We start from the raw sequence: 17,663 nt of genomic DNA on the forward strand, positions 1-17,663 counted from the left end.
AAGGATTACATCTCTCAACAGCATCAATTGCAGCGACCACTCATTCATCTAAAACTAAGTCATCACCTCTGTCATCACTTTGGATAGGCAGACGCAACAGTCAGCCCTGATGTTCACACTCCGCAGTACATATGACATTTCAAAATCGACATCACCATCCTAGATGATGACTTCCCAACGGCCTTTGTCACCCATAAGAAACACCAATGGTTTGTGATCTGTATACATTTAGAATTTCTGACCCCACAGATACGTTTTAAAATTTTTATAGCCCAGACCAGAGTTCTCTTTCTATGGTGCTGTATCTCAACTCCCCACCCTTAAGAGTGTGTGATATAAACGCAATAGTCCTTTTTAGGTTTCGCCTGTCAAAAGCTGCGCAAGCAGCGTTTTGCGCAGGCAAAATCTTTTGTTTAGAGTATGTGAGTCTAGTCCCGCCCCTCAAAGCCGGAGCAGATTCGTGGGCGTTCCGGCCATTTTTACTCATCCCGTCCCCTTGCGATCGTCATGCGGCGGTGGGCGATGTTTATTATTTTTTTTTTACAGCTTTGTTTTCCACCATTTCGGAAGTGTCCTTTGTAGGGGTGGGTTGCGCGTTGTCCCGCTGTCCGTTCCCGCCCCCCATCCGCTGTCCGTGTGCCCGTTCCTGCCCCCCCCATCCGCTGTCCGTGTGCCCGTTCCTGCCCCCCCTCCGCTGTTCGTCTTCCCGCCCCCCCTCCCGCTGTCCGTGTGCCCGTAGGTGCTTGTTATGCTGCTCTGGCAAAAACAAATCCGCTGATGCCTTGTTGTTCATTCCTCTGGTCTACTACCATCTCGGGCTCCGTTTCTTCCTTCCTCTGGTTTTTATCCTTTATTTCAGCATTGTGAAGGTTTGGTTGACTTTGGGCGGCACATCTTTACTTTGTTTGTGGAAAAGAGCGATATTTATTAATTTGGTGACTGCTGTGCCCAGAGTCGATGACTTTTCTCACAGTGCATGTTGTACATTATTTTGAGAGAAAACATTGTTCATGAAGTTTTGGGATCCCACCCCTGCTCAGAGCGTTGTTTGTTGTCAGGTGTTCACAGCTTAGAAAATTTAGGAATTTAATTGGTCTCAAGTCCTGATAGGGGTAATAATACTGGGGGTGTACAACCGCGCTATCCAACCACAGTACGTCCTTTGTTCTGCAGTAAGGAGCAGTGAAGAATTTCGGGGTCCAGAACGTAATATCCGGTGTTTCTACACTGAAATGGCAGGTTAAGTGATATTGCTCCAGAGTAAGCTAACGTTCACCATTTTCGACAGCTTCGGGTTTCCTCACATATACTTTCCCAGAACCCATCATGGCGTATTGTGCACAGTGCCAGAGGTGTGGGTGCAGTGTTCGTTTGACTGCTGCCTCCGCTCGGAACTCCTTCACGTTTTCTCGAGAGCCTGCGTGTAACTCTGCAGGGTTAGATATTTATTTGAAATGTTTTACATAGCGCTGTCTAGACCTGGAGGTATCACAGCGCTTTACATGAACAGAAGCAACGTGAAAGCCCTCCCTGTGCACGTGACCCGATGGGGCCCTGGAATGCCGCATACTTACAGTGGTTTAGCAAAGACCACTGAACAGCAGGTGTTGGGGATTACATATTAATTTAGTGCGAGTTGGAGACGGCTCTAAAGAGACGCCTGTACTGTGTTGTTAACCTGTTCTCCCTATGGAAACAGTTATTAAAGTGTTGTTTTAAGAAGCTCACTAACAAAGAGTGAACATTCGGAACTCTATTGTGCTCATTATGCGCAGTAAGTTTTTTACTCCTGCAAATCTTCCAGTTTGTCGTATAGTTAGGTGATATTTGTCGGCATTCTCCAAAACTGGGTGGCACCTATCCGTATCTTACCCGCATGAACAGTATTTTTCAAGCCTAGATAAGTAACAGATATTGTGGAAATCCATCAAAAGTCGGTATTTTGTCATTTGAAACCTAATTTGAAATAACTTAATTAGGAAATCGCTTCAAATGTATTTTAAATCTATCCAAACTATTCCTATATTTTTTTTTTTACAGCTAACAAGGTTATTGCCTTTGTTAAGATGACCGGACACAGGTAGGTTTACAACTTCATTTTATTTAAGTCATCAGGTACAACACACCAGCAGGAGCGAAAGTCACAGCTTCCGGTCAGGTTTCAAGGTAGTCAACTGGCAAACTGGTTATCAGCTGGCATTCTAGAACTCCAGCTGATGTCACAGGGTGAGCACGTGCCAGGGGACGCGCGGTGGACAACGGAAGCCTACAAGGGACACAGTATAGGAAATAGGTTATACATAGCTCAACACATCTCCTTCCCAAAGGAAGTTAACAATAGAATAGTGGTGGGAGGGAACACCCCCCATAGTTAGTCGCACGCAAAGTCTTTGAACTTGCTTGGCATAGCTACAGTACGTTCACATCTACTGGTGGTGGTTTTGGCAGTGGTAGTACCGCTTCCAGACTCCAGTTCTTCTTCAGAAAATGCTTTACTTTCTGCCCCGGATGCGTCCGTGGTTTCGCTGCTGCTGAGATCTGTTTTCCCCAATGTACTCTATTTGCTCCTGATTTGGAGGGGCCCTGTCTTCCTGTTCCTTCCTCTCTGCACTCTCTTCTTCCAACACATCTTTATACAGCCAATCAAAGTTCATTTGTCTGTCAAAATCCCTACGATCTCCCTCTTCCACTGGTTTGTTCGTATCCAATGCCTCTTCTTTTCCGTTTTCTATACTGTTCTTCTTCTCGCATTTAGATAGTGCAGATGTATGCCACACTTTCCCATCGCTGAGGAGGGCTAAATTGCAAAATAATTTTTCCACAACAAATGGTTTGGTGAACCTGTTCTGTCCTTTCTCAATGTACCCACTTCTTTTTACTCTCACCAAATCTCCTACCTGGATAGTTAGGGGTTTGCATTTGTGTTTTGTATCAAAGTGTTTTTTGTATGCCCTCTGTGCTTTTAGTACGTTCTTCCTGACTTCCTCTGCAGACCAATTAGCCTTCCTTCTTGTCTTAAGCCACCCTACATTATCCTTGGACAGTGCTGTTCTTCCTCTCATCATTTCAAATGGGCTGATTCCTGTGCTCTCCCTAGTTGTTATTCTGAATGCCCAAATCATTTTCTTTACCTCCATTTTTCAACATAACTCGTTGTTGTTTGCTAGTTGTATGGTTCCTTTCAACACTCTGTTGAACCTTTCCACCGCTCCATTACCTGCTGGGTAGTATACAGATGTGGTTTTATGTGTAATACCGTTTCTATTGATAAACTTTTTGAAGGCAACAGATGTGTGTGGCTCTGGGTGTGTGTGTGTGGCTCTGGGTGGGTGTGTGTGGCTCTGGGTGTGTGTGTGTGGCTCTGGGTGTGTGTGTGTGGCTCTGGGTGTGTGTGTGTGTGTGGCTCTGGGTGTGTGTGTGTGGCTCTGGGTGTGTGTGTGTGGCTCTGGGTGTGTGTGTGTGGCTCTGTGTGTGTGTGTGTGTGTGTGTGTGTGTGTGGCTCTGGGTGTGTGTGTGTGTGTGGCTCTGGGTGTGTGTGTGGCTCTGGGTGTGTGTGTGTGGCTCTGGGTGTGTGTGTGTGGCTCTGGGTGTGTGTGTGTGTGTGGCTCTGGGTGTGTGTGTGTGGCTCTGGGGGTGTGTGCGTGTGTGTGTGTGTGGCTCTGGGGGTGTGTGTGGCTCTGGGTGTGTGGCTCTGGGTGTGTGTGTGGCTCTGGGTGTGTGTGTGTGTGTGGCTCTGGGTGTGTGTGTGAGTGTGTGTGTGTGTGTGTGGCTCTGAGTGTGTGTGTGTGTGTGTGGCTCTGGGTGTGTGTGTGTGTGTGTGGCTCTGGGTGTGTGGGTGTGTGTGTGTGGCTCTGGGTGTGTGTGTGGCTCTGGGTGTGTGTGTGTGGCTCTGGGTGTGTGTGTGTGTGTGGTAGTAATTGCTGTCTGCTGAGCTCGTCCGTAGGGTACAATAGGTCTCACATTTGCGAGAGATTAAGCTAATGGCAATGTAAATGACAATGCCATTTATTTATCTGTTTTCAAAACCAGCACATAATACAAATTTTGTCATTTACAATGCCAATAGCTCTAACTTTTCCAAAGGCGAAACCATTGCATTGTAAATGCTTGTTTAACCAACTATCCTCTTGCACAACACAGCACTGGCATCCATAGTAATCTCACATAACTTTCCCTGAACAAACAGTTGAAAGAATCACATTGTAAAATCAACTGTTTCACCTCCTCAAGGGCTAGATGTAGGTAATTCCCATTTACAGACTCTTAAATACCGAATTTTACCGAATCGGTATTTAAGAGTCTGTAAATGTGAAGGGGGCAGATTTAGGTAATTCCGATTTTAGGACTACCAAATTTGTAAGATTCGGTATTTACCGATTCGGTAAATACCGAATCGGTATTGCCCATTGATTCCTATGGGCCTAGAAGCCCATAGGAATCAATGAAAAATACCGATTCAGTATTTACCGAATCGGTAAATACCGAATCCTGCAAGGGTGCAGGGGGTGTCACTTTGACACCCTCTAGCACCCTAAGTATAGGCTTGTGTGACATGTGGCACACATACATGCCTACTTGCGCTATATAAATAAATACATGTACATGTCTGTGTGTCACATGGCACAGGTGTGCATGCACAGATGTGCATGCACACCTGAATTCGGTATTTTACCACACAATAGGATTGTGTGGTAAAATACCGACTCTTAAGGGCCTTTGGCACTCTTAGGAGTGTCAGCTACGTATGGATTTACCGAATCGGTAAAATTACCGAATCGGTAGGCCCCCTACATCTGAAAAGCCGAATACCGGTCAGAAACGGCCGAAATCGGCCGTTTCCGACCGGTATTAGGGCTCCTACATCTGGCCCCACATGCCTTATCTGGTTTCTCAGTCCAACAAAAGATTTCCTTCTTCCTCAACAACTGCTTCAAAGGCTCCGACACATCTCTAAGCCCACAAACAAACCCTGTGTAATACTCACTTAAACCAATAAAAAAGAGCATATACTGTCTTTCTCTGTAGGAATAGGAGCTTCCTTAATTGCTTTCAACAAATCCTCTTTGGATCAATACCTCTCTCAGAAATAGAATGACCTAAATATTCAATTTCCGCCACTCTGAACTTCGATTTATCCCTACAGACTGTCAATCCTCTCTCCTGAACCATACACAATACTTTGCGCAATATGGCATCATGTTGAACCATAGTGGATGCAAAAATGAGTATATCATCTTGATACACCATCACTCCAGCCACTTCCCTTAACTAAACCATCGATAAGTTTCTGAAAACACTGGTGGCTGATGCCAGGAGCAAGCGCACGCCAGCATCTGATAAAGACATCTAGCTGCAGCTTATTACCTTTGAATTTCCCAGGCGGCAAACTGGATCCCTAAGATTTTTCTTTGAACAATACCCCTGCACACCGGTAGCTGGTGTCAGTCAGCTCTGTGTGATGTCATCAGCGTCATCCGTGCCGTTGTGACTTCCGTGTCACCTATAAAGGTACCACCGCGGCGCACTGACAGTTCTTTTTTTCTGCGCCAGCCAGCGCGGATTCCTTGAAAAGAGCTACCCTCTGTTACTTTTTGACAGGCTTGTTTGACATTTTGTTGACCCCTTTTTTGGTGTGTAGCTTTTTCCTCCATGTCCAAGAATACTTCTGGTTTCAAACTGTGCAGCGCCTGTCACTGCGCCATGTCGGTGACGGATCCACATTTGTTTTGTCTCTGGTGCCTGCAGCACGAACACGACTCGAAGTCGTGCTCGGACAGCCGGTCCATGGCTCCGAAAGTTTTGAGGGTGCTGTCCCTAAAGCTGCTTGCGGCCCGGCACACGGCACCGCGTTGTTTGCCACGGAGGTCTTGGTCATGGTCCCGGTCGAGAGGAAGTTCTGGCACTGCTCCGGAAGCCCCAAGTCTTCGTACTCCCACTAGAAATCTTCGAGTTGGTCAGGTAAGAAGTACAAGAAAATAAGAAGTTGAAGCATGCTTTGACCTCTCCCCATCTATTGGCCGATGCATTGGAGTCTCGGCGCTCTAAGCCTTGTTCCTCCGAACCTGTGCCTGGTTTGGCTCTTGAGATTCCCAGCCTTCCCAGGAGCCAGAGAGACCCCTGCCCAGCTCAAAGAATTTTATGATGCTGTGTGCCACATATTTGGGCAGCCTGACCCTACTGGCGCGCCTTCAGTGCCCGGATGCCCAGAAGTCCCACCTGGTTCCGTGCTAGTGGCTCCAGTGCCGACGACCCCTCATGGATCTGGTGATGGATCCGGACTGACGCCGGTCATACCTCTGCAACCTTCTCCGACACCGGTTCCGATGCTGAGACTGCTTGGCGGCCACCTGTGACACTAGCCCCATTCTTATCCCCAGCAATCCGGAGCTGGATCGGCGCCTACCGGCACCAATAGCAGCTTTGGTTCTAGGTTGTTTTCGCAGCTCTGTTCTGAAGGGCTAGGAATGGAGGAAGATTTGGAGGTGTCGCTGAACCCCTTACAAGACCAGCTTTACCAAAAAATTGACTAGTATGAGGAATTGGGTGGGGCCAACGGACTGGATACTTCTCCAGATTCTGACCTGCTTTCTCCCCTTAACGTGGCTAAGGTGGAGGGAGCATCATACTCTATAGTGGTGCGAAGAGCAGCTGAGGTCCTGAGGCTTGAGTTCCATTCTGTGCCAGTCAAGACGAACATCTTGATGGAGGTCCTGCAGCCTGGTGTCTCCTCCTCGGAACCCTTGCTGCCTTTCAACAGGCCATAACTGATGTCCTGCTGGGAACCTGGTCCAAGCCCAGCACAGGGGCTCTTGTGAATAGGACAACTGCCCGCTGCTTTCACCCTGCACCAGGTGACCCAACTTTCCTCACCAACCACCCTACTCCAGAGAGCTGGGTGGTCCAAGCGTCTACCTCCCAAGGGGTGTTCCCTTCCACACTCTCACATAAGGAATCCAAGAGCCTGGATAGTTGACATAAGAAAATATTTTCTTCCGCCAGCTGTGCACTGTGGTTGGTGAACACTGCATGCTTATTGGGCCGTTATACCCACACTTTGTGAGAAACGGTTGCACAAGTGCTGCCACAGGTCCAGGAGGAGGTCCGGGCCATTCTCTCCCATGCGGTGTCAGACACGAAAGATGCAGTGAAGTTCAGCATCCGTTGTGGGCTCGTCATGACCGACTCTCTGGGCAGAGCAATTTCCACGGCAGTGGCTCTTAGACGCCGTGCCTGGTTGAGGACTTATGGCTTTTCGGGGGATGTTCAGGCCTCTCTCATGGACATGCCTTTTGATGTGACCCGTCTCTTCAGAGACAAGGCGGACATGGGGCTGGAGCGCTTTAAGGACTCACTGGCTACAGCCAAGTCCTTGGGCCTCTCAGCGGCCACTCGTCCCCAGTCTGCCTTTCACCCCTTTCGTGGCTACGGAAGGGGTTTTCAGCCGTGGCACCCATACCCAGCCACAAGACAGCGCAAGTTGAGCAACTTTTGTTCGTCTGTGGAAGCGTTTTTTTCCAGCCCGTGGGTCGGATAGCCAGAGGTCCAGTCAGTCCACCACCTCCTCGGTAACCTCAGCCTCCAAAGCTTCCTAATCAGCCCTTCAAGACCGTGGTCGGCCAGTTAGTGGCAGGATCACCCATCAGTTCCACCACTGGCAGAACATTTTGTCGGACCGGTAAGTTCTCCAGATAGTCCCCCCCCCATTCTTCCATACATCCAACTTACGACTGGCTGACAGAGGATCACTTGACTTTCCTTCAGGAGTTTATAACTCTCTTGGCCAAGGGAGCCATGGACAGGGTTGCGGCGCCTGAAGTAGTCTGTGGCTGTTATTCCCATTACTTTCTGGTCCTGAAGAAGGAAAAGGGTCTGCGCCCTTTCCTAGATCTGCAAGCCCCCAACTACTTCCTCAAAAAGGAACAGTTGGAGATGCTCACTCTAGCTCAGGTTTTGTCTGCCCTGGACCAGAGAGATTGGATGGTAGCGTTGGACTTGCAGGACACCTATTTTCACATTCCAGTCCTGCCTGCCTATCGGCGCTACCTGCAGTTTCCGGTTGCCATGATCACTTTCAGTTCACTGTACACTGTGCACCCCTTTGCCGATACCAGCGCCCCTCGGGTGTTCACCAAGGTGATGGCGGTGACCAGAGTTCCTCTGCACAGTTCAGGGGTGCCAATCTTCCCCTATCTCGATGACTGGCTGTTGAAGGCAAGTTCGCCCAGGCTGTCATATCTCACCTCCAGACTACAGCAAACCTCCTGCATTTGCTGAGGTTCACCATCAACGTGCCAAAGCCACACCTGACTCCCTCTCAGAAGCTCCTTTTCATCAGAGCTGTTCTGGACACAGTGCAGTTTCGGACCTAACCTCCCGAATGGCGATTCCACAATATTTAGGCTATGATACAGATGTTTCAGCCTCTATCCTAGATGATAGAATGACTCTGAGGCTGCTGAGCTTCATGGCCTCCTGCATCCTGCTAGTGACACATGCCAGATGGCATATGTGAGCTTTGCAGTGGGATTTGAAGGTCCAGTGGGTGCAGCATCAGGGGAATCTCTCTCATATGGTCTCGATCTCGGAGAGAGCTGCACAGGACCTGCAGTGTGGGCGCTCAGACTGAGATTGGGCCAGAGGCAGACACCTCTCCCTTTCCCAACCATATCACACAGTAGTGACAGATGAGTCACTTCTGGGATTGGGCGGCCATCTGGGAAAGGGGGAGATCAGAGAACTCTTGTCTCTGGCGGAATCCGGACTTCACATCAACTTGCTGGAGCTCCGTGCGATTCGCATGGCATTGAAAGCCTTTCTTCCTTCAATCAACGGAAAGCTGGTTCAGATGTTAATGGACAACACCACCGCCATGTGGTACTGTAAAAGACAAGGCGGGGTGGAGTCGTGGATCCTTTGTCAAGAGGCCCTGTATCTCTAGATGTGGCTGAAGCCGCAGGGCATTTCCCAGGTGGTTCTACACCTGGCAGGGTCTCTGAATGCCAGGGCAGACGAACTAATCGCTGTTTAAAATGTAATCCTGTGTGAATTTACTATGTAGTAGACCTTTGTACTTACTTCCATTCCTATGTGATTTTAGAGTTTATCTGTTTGTATCTCTTCGTTGAGTGACTTTACAACTTGTACATGTGCAATTTTTTTCTGTTTATATCTCTTCCTTGAGTGACTTTACACTTTGTACATTTGCAAAAAATGTTCTGTTTGTATCTCTTATGTAACTCATGTAATCCAAAGTCCTTATGTAACGCAACTGGTTCTTTTGTAAAGTGCTCTGACACCTTTGGGTAATGTTCGCGCTATATACAATCGCATTAAATAAAAATAAATAAATCAAAACAACCTTAGGCAATAACTTCTGCTAGTAGGGTGAGCAAATTTCCGGCTCTGTCATCCAAGCTTCCTAACCTGACCATCTGCTCTTATAAGTTGGTGCTTCGCGTTAGGGCCTCTTTTTTACCGAAAGTGGTAACACCATTCCACGTGGGGCAATCGGTCACCTTGCCCACTTTCAATGCTCCTCCGCATCCCTCTAAAGAAGAGGAGCGGCTCCACCGTCTGGACCCAAAAAGAGCCTTATCGTTCTACCTTGACCGCACTAAGAGTTCTGGGTGGACGACCAACTCTTCGTTGGGTACATTGGATCATAGAAAGGTCCTGCAGTGCAGAAGAGGATTATTTCGTGATGGGTCGTCCTCTGCATCAAAATGTGCTACTCTCTGGCCAAAAAGCAGCCTCCTGAAGGCTTAAGGGCCCATTCCACCAGAGCCAAGGCTGTTACCACGGCATTGCAACGTGGAGGTCCTGTCCTCGTCATTTGTCAAGCAGCAACGTGGGCATCCCTGCACAAGTTTACCAAGAACTACTGCTGGACAGTCAGGTCTGCAGGGGCTGTCTTTTTGACCGCTGTGTCATGCAGGATTTCCTAGTCTGAACTTGCAGTTCCTCCACCGGGGATGGTATTGCTTGGGTATCTATTCAAGGGTAAGGAATGTGCTGCTAGATGTCTTTATAAGGTGGACAAGTTACTTGCCTTCGGTAACACAGTATCTGGTAGAGACATGATCTAGCTGCAGATTCCTTACCAACCCACCCATCCTCCCTGCACTGTGGACACGTTTTGAGGGTCAGGGCTAATCTCTTTTATGCTCCTAGTTGTTCAAAAACACACCAATGTCAGAGGACTTCATAGCTCTGCGCTTCTACTGTGGAAAGTTGTGAAAAGTAACTGACGTCAGTTCGCCAAGGTGATGCCTCTGTAGGTGACGCGGACGATGTGGCTATGTCACGCGGAGCTGACAGACGCCACCTACTGGAACACAGGAGTATTGCTCGAAGAAAAATCTTCCATATCCAGTCCGATTCATGGGAAATTCACAGGTAAGGAGTCTGTGAGTAGATCATGTCTCTACCAGATAATGAGTTACCGAAGGTAAGTAACTTGTCCTTTACGTGCATCAGTGAAGTAGGAGCATTCAACGAAGCAGACGTGCTCACGCTCAGCTCCGCGACCCACTGATGCACATGCCGCTTGAGCCTTACTGAACTAGGGCTTTCCTTGTGGCACTTGAGGCACTTGTGGCAATCCCGGCATATCCCTCAGCCAGCCCGTAGTGTGCAGCAGTCGTCATAGAGCCACTCTCTACCATCTAAGCAGGAACGTATTGTCAATCCCCGCAAGATCAGGTTGGCCTGGGCTTCACCTTCTCACCGTCACGTTGCCCAACTAGTCGCCAATATTTATGTTGGGTTCAATGAAGACTCAAGAGCCGGTGAGTAACTTTAAGAGGTTTATTCAATAGAATGAAGCCTCGTACCAGATGTTACCTCCTCTCCTCAACTCGGTTCTCCAAGCATCTTGGCGTGGAATCATTGAACCATTCCCATGAGCGATCATCACAAGCGCAACCTTACAATCTAACCTCTGGCATATGCCACTTTGGCATACAACCTTGGCATACAAAAGATATTTGATCAGATTCTAACTTTAATATTTGTTTTTGCTAATTTATGGTGCATTCCGTTTACTTCATATTCTACAGTGTCTGATGCTGTCCGCATGCAGAGCGAATGGAGCTTCGCCAAGGCTTCCCCGCTTCTCACAGGCCTTTATCGCAAGGTGAGTCCAGACAATACGCCGTGCCATTTGACTTGTTTTTTTGCAGTCATATTAATGTGTGGGTTTCATTGCATGGCCTGAACTAAACCTTTTGTATGTAGTGACATACAGCCAGGCAAGGACTTGTATCAAGATGATGAGTAAAACACTCAGAGGACCCTAATCAAATAAATTATGCAAGTGAGATGCACAGTGCAAGCTGTAAGACGTGTGAGATTCACAATCACAGGACACACACTGAGAGTAAAATGAATAAGTGCTGTTAACTTTAAGTGACCTCCTTCGTTCATACTATGGGTGGAAAGTTAAACCTGATATAGAAATAGTCGGAGCTGAGTTAGATTTGTGTAACGCTCCGCAAGGGCGAACTGGCCATTCAATCCATCAGTCATTTCTCTGTGGACCTGAAGCCAGTAGAAGTTTGATTTTTGAGAATACAGAGCTCCCACTGTACTTTAAAAAAGACTCATCAGCTCCCCTGATATTATTGTAGCAAATACTGTGGGAAAGAGAGAGAGGGAGAAAAGGTTTGGAGCGGTTTTAAACATTTTAGGCAAGGACTGATTTTGGATTTGAGTCTGGCCCTGCTATTGTGGGGTGCTGAAGAGCATAATCAAACAGGTAGCACGCTACCTCACAGGAGATGCTTGCCTTGTTAGACAGGTTGTAAGCCTATGTGGGAAGCGTACTGGTGTCATGTATGTGCTACCAGTGAAGTGCCCCATCTTCTATTGGGACACAGTGCTTTGTGTTGTGATGGAGGGAGGGATATGTGAGATTTAGGCATGCACAGAAAATTATGACGTTAATTTACCCTGCAGGTCACTTGTAGAGTTTGTATAAACCTTTCCATTTCTTTTTTAATTGACTGCCTGGTTGTATGCATCAGAATCTTTAGGACATGATGGTCTGGGAAGGAGGAGAGGCAGGTAGTGAGGAGACCTGCAGCACACCCTATAAGGGTGCGCCAAACCCCAGGTATATACTTTCATATAACAGGACTCTGGATGATAAATAATAAGGGATTGCAATGATGCTATGGATAAACAATGTGTGGAGGCAGTAAGGTTCAAACTGCTTACTGCTGGGAGAGAATCAGTCAACTGAATGCCCTCTAAGAATCGAATCTGACATAATTCAGAACCTTTGAGGGCCATGAAGTCAGGAAGTGTGTGGTATGTGAAAGTGTGTACCGTAAGGGGAATGGCAATCTATAGTGTGCACTGTGAGGGCTAGCAAGACCTTTCCTTTGCACTGAAAAGCAATTAAGTCCTATTGTACACCCAGTTAGCTAAAGCCTTCTGCAGTTTTGGTGACCCCATGAGAAGATAAAAATGCGGTGCTAAAGGGAACTAGGGCCTGTTTTTCAATTGTTAAATTGACAGTTTATACCTCCGTTGGTGGTGATATTTCTTCCCCTTCTTCATCCACAGTTGTTTGTTATGTTCAGTGCAGAGAAGCTGATTGTTCACCTACAGCAAGTTCTGGAGACCCATGAGGTGAACTGGCAAAATGTGCTGACCTGCGTGTCCACACTCGTGATCTGCCAGTCTGAAGCTCAGTCTCTGGTTAAAGGTATGTGCTTTTTATGATACAGAGCCAAAGATTACATGTACTTATTCTGCACTGAGCTGACTAGCTCCTATCTTTTTCTTGTCAGTTGAGAAGTAAAAAAAAAAAAATCTCCAGTGTGCAAGGGACATGTCACCTCCGAAAACGACAAGGTGTAATGCTTTATTGAGACTGTCTCAAACAAATGTCTGTCACATATCCCCATGAGCTATGTCTCTAGTGTTTTGGTTCTGGCCACAACTCCAAGTCGTGTGATGAGTGTGCCTTTAAGCACCCAAAAGTGATTCAGGATTGTGAAACCAAGCTGTAAATCGCTAAACATCGCAGGAAGTAGCGTAAGCTCTGTTTCCACTTGAAGTTGAGAGCAGACGCGTTCTTACTCCGTGGCACTGGACAGCGGCTCCCAGGCAGAGGTGCTGTTTTGTCTGAATCCTAACGAATTCTGTCTGGTCACATTTATTCTGTGGTAAGACATGACCTTGCTTGAGGTTGCGATGGACTAAAGCCTTGATGGACTAAAGCCAGCCTGCCTTTGGTGACGATGAAATTGATGGCGCTGAATTTCCCCCACAATCTGATGATGGCAATTTCTATTTGACCCTACAAAAGGTCAGAGACCTGGACACGGTGCTGGGATCTCCCCCTGGTTGTTCAACGGAAGAGACAGACTTATTTTGGAATGGAAATGGAATGAGAAGAAACTCATAAAGTGCATTATACCAATGCGTCAAAGCGCTAGAAAGCAACAGAAAGAAGCATCCACTAAATTCAAAAGAAAGGAAAACATGATATTACGGAAGTGAAAAGAGCCACGTTTTCAATTGTTTCTAAAAGGCGGCAAAAAATCCAGACTAGCAATATGAGTGGGTAGGGTGTTCCACACTTTGGCAGCGGAGAAGAAGCAGCCGCCCTATCTAGCTTTCTGAAATCTTGGAATTGTCACCTTCCCAAGGGAAGATGACCTAAGATGTCTTATGGGGGTGTAACAATGAAAAGCTGTTCTCAGAGGCACACCCTTACTGGTGTAGAGCCTGATTTACCACGCAGAGCGCCTTGATTGTCACACGCTTTCTAACAGGAAGCAGTGAAGGGAGGGAATACACTCCCTCACTGAGAGATGTTTGGGGACATTCAGAACCAGATGGGCAGTCTCATTCTGAAAAGGGCACTGGGAGATGTGGACTTAACAGTTGCTGTCTGTTGAGGTGAAAGACCTCTGTCGTCACTGAAGTGTCACAGCTTGGCTAGACCTTTTCCAAGCTCTTGCTGCCATTCAGAGAAGTCTTGACTGACATCCTCATCAGCACCTGGGCGAAATCTTGCTCCTGCCCACCTGTAAACAGAGAGGTAGTATGATGCCACAGACCTGTGCTGAGTGATCCTGCCTTTTTAAAAAAAAATTTAAGTATTTTTATTGAGAAATAAAAAACAATTAAACATTGGACATTTTCAAGGTTGCATTGCACTTCGGAATCGTACATTAAAGAAAAGGCGAAAACATAAGGTGGATACATTACAGCTTACAAACGGAAACAGGTATCATAAGTGGCGTGCCTCAGCAGCAAAGCCCCACCTACCTAGACACTCCCGACCCCCCCTCCCTCAACCATCGGAGTCCGAGTCACTTTCTACCTGAGGTGGCTCACAAATGTCCCCCCTATATTCGTTCCAGGCTCCCCAAAGTGCCCCCCACTTCCTCGGACATTTCCTATTCAAGTATGCTGTCCTTTCGGCAACCATTGCTGAGTCCAAATCTGTGCACCAGTCTCTAAGCGCAGGTGGCACTGTGGAACCCCAGGCCTTGGCGACATTCCTTTTAGCGTACATAATACCTAGTGTAGCCCATGTCTGCTGGTGGTTACTGAGGTCATTAGGCTCCCAGATGTTTAATAGGCACCGTTGTGGCTCAGGGAGCAGCGAAACTCGCAGCACTTTGGATATAGTTCTCATTACCTGGGTCCAATAATTAGCAATCACGGGGCACTCCCAAATAGTATGATAGAACGGCCCCTCTTCTCCGCAACCTCTCAGGCGATATTGGTGTGTGGCTCTTCCTATCTTATGTAGTGTGACCCTAGTGTAGTATATTCTGTGTAAGACTTTCAACTGCACCAGTCGGAGTCGTGATGATATAGCAACCACCGCAGACGAGGAAAGCGCGGTTTGCCAGTCCGAGTCGTCAAAGTCATCCAGTTCTGTGGTCCAGGCAATTTTAAGTTTGTCCATGGGGTCAGGCATGTTGTTAGATACATGGAGGTTTATCCCCCCAGAGTAGACCAGTAACCAACGCGTTGACGGACTGAAAATATTTCGGAGGCACCAGAAACGGGGCATTTTCTATGATATAGAGAAATTTCGGTAGTTTCATCATTTTAAACAGAGCGGCTTTTCCTAACAAGGTCAGCGGCAGGGAGTGCCAATGCCTCACATCCGCGCGAAGTCGCTCAAGTGGTGGTAGCAAATTATGACGGTAAAAGATCTCTTGATTCGGTGTCACCCATATCCCCAAATACTTGAATTGGTTCGGCAGTAACCTGCAGGGGGCAGTCGTTCGGGAGGATAGGTGGGAGCCCATTAAGGACGAACAACACAGACTTGGCCCAATTGATAGTATATCCTGAGGCCCTCCCAAAGATCTTGCATATGTCAAGGAGAACCATAAGAGAGCGCCTGGGACGAGTCAAATAAAGAAGAACATCGTCAGCATATAACGATATGCGGTCCTCCGAAGATTCAGTCCAATTAAGACCTTTTATCATGGGGTCCCATCGTATCCATGCTGCCAAAGGTTCCAGAATTAATGGGAAAAGCAGAGGCGACAGGGGGCAACCCTGATGCGTACCCCGACCCAGCCGGAAATCCCTGGAAATATGGCCATTACATGCGCAAGAGGTTTCGTATAGAGAAGTTTGATCCATGCGCAAAACTTCGGCCGAAAGCCTAGATGTCTCAGGACCGCGAATAGATACGGCCATTCGACCATACGTGCGTCTAGTGATAAGATCACCGCCGGCTCCGATATGGCTGGGATTTGTGCCATGACCTCGTGAATTCTTCTCAGATTTAAAGCAGTGCTCCTGTTTGGCATGAATCCGGATGCACCAGCGTTTCCAAATGTGGGTCAGTCGCACTGCGATCATTTTGGCCAGTATTTGTGCCTCCGCGTTCAATAGCGAAATAGAGCGATATGATGTATATTCGTCAGGGGGCTTACTGGGCTTTGGTATGGCTATGATTGTCGCAGTCCGTTGATCCCTGGGTAATTCCCCCAAGTTCAAGCTGTCATTAAACATTTGCAATAGATGTGGGGCTATATGAGCCGAGACGCGCTTATACAGTTCTATCGGGATTCCGTTTGGTCCCGCAGCCTTACCCGACTGCAATGAATGAATAGCATCCACGACCTCCTCCACGGTGAAGTCCGACTCCAACAGGTCAGCATCAACGTCTGAAATGGAGAGCATCTGGATGTCCTGAATGTACGTCTGTGCCTCCTCAGAAGACATCTCCGAGGAGGACGTGTATACCTCCTCAAAATGATCAGCCAGCACGTTAATTATAGTTGTGGGGGAAGTATGCACCGCCCCGTCTGTAGAGCGAAGCTGTGCTATCGTTCTCTGAGCCCTGTCTTTCTTTTCGAGCCATGCTAAGAGTTTCCCCGCTTTATCGCCCACCTCATATATTATATGTTGAGTGCGCTGGAGCCGTTGCCGGACTTGCACTCGCTGATACTCCGTGAATTCCGCCTGTTTAAGGCGTAATTGTTGTTTAGTCTCCTCAGTAGGATCTCGATCATGTTGGGACTGTAGATCGCCCACTTCTCGTTCTAATGTCGCCAGGTCTTCCTGCACCATCCGTTTATGACCTGTTATGGAGGCAATCGCTTGGCCTCTTAGGACCGTCTTGTACGCTTCCCATAGGACCCCGGGGGAGTCCACGGTAGCAACATTCTCTTGGAAGTAACATTTCGTGGTCGCGACAAGGTCCCGTCTGATTTTGGAAATCTGTAAGTAATGGGGCAGGATCGGGAATATACGCCTCCGGGTTTTTACCTGAGAGGTGTATATCAGGAGAAGTGGGGAGTGATCTGATATACCTCTTGGACCGATTTTTACATCTAGTAAGTGTGGCAAAATGTCAGTGGTAACAAAGAAATGATCTATACGAGATAGGCTATTGTGAACCCCTGAGTAAAAGGTATAGCCCGCTCCTCGGGGTGTCTGAACCTCCACCCATCCGTAAGACCCACAGCCTCTACATAGCTCTGCAGTCTCGCCCTGTTCCTCCCTATCCTTGTAGGATAACGGTCCAGACCTTCATCAAGAACTGCATTAAAGTCACCGCCCAATATAAGCTCTCCATCCGGGAGCGTGAGTAGAAATGCAGTGAGGGCGGGGAGAGCCACTGAGTGTAAGGCTGGGGGGACGTATACCGATACCACATTGAATCTCTTCCCCTCCCATAAGCAGGAGATAGCTGCAAATTGCCCTCGTGCATCTTTCCACACCTGTTGCACCATCACAGGAGAATTCTTACGCTTCAGGGTTCCTACCCCCCTGGACCCGGAGGAGAACTCGGAGTGTATCACCATTGTGTAACCCCATCGGTCCAAAGCCTTACATGTCGACCCCACCAAATGTGTCTCTTGAAGTAGCACCAATGCCGGGGCCGCTCTACGTACATACTGCAACACCAACCCCCTTTTGATTTTGTCCCCCAAACCACGCACATTCCAGGTAAGCAGGGTCAGGGGGGTACCAGGGCCACCATCGGAACATCGTCACTTGTTATCACATCAGCCTAGACCCCGTCCGCCATCATTGCTGAACCAACCTTGAAAGCTCATCCACCACCCACCCATGCAATCACTGATACCCTTGAAATATAGTCCAAAACTAAAGCACCCTACAAAGTGCAACCAACCCCCCCTCCCCTTGAACAGTGCAATCTGAATTTG

The 17,663-nt window shown here is 47.9% G+C and overlaps 1 protein-coding gene across 1 annotated transcript in view; it reads left to right on the forward strand.

Moving 5' to 3' along the window:
• The window catches only part of FANCA (FA complementation group A), an 850,506-nt gene that overhangs the window by 266,047 nt on the left and 566,796 nt on the right, over positions 1 to 17,663 (forward strand). The window contains exons 12-13 of the mRNA XM_086945786.1: positions 11,058 to 11,134; positions 12,568 to 12,709. Of these exons, the coding sequence (XP_086801912.1) occupies positions 11,058 to 11,134; positions 12,568 to 12,709 (219 nt within the window). The remainder of the gene's footprint in view (positions 1 to 11,057; positions 11,135 to 12,567; positions 12,710 to 17,663) is intronic.

Source organism: Lissotriton vulgaris, chromosome 12 (assembly GCF_964263255.1).
Source record: "Lissotriton vulgaris chromosome 12, aLisVul1.2, whole genome shotgun sequence".
In the NCBI taxonomy this organism is placed as follows: domain Eukaryota; kingdom Metazoa; phylum Chordata; class Amphibia; order Caudata; family Salamandridae; genus Lissotriton; species Lissotriton vulgaris.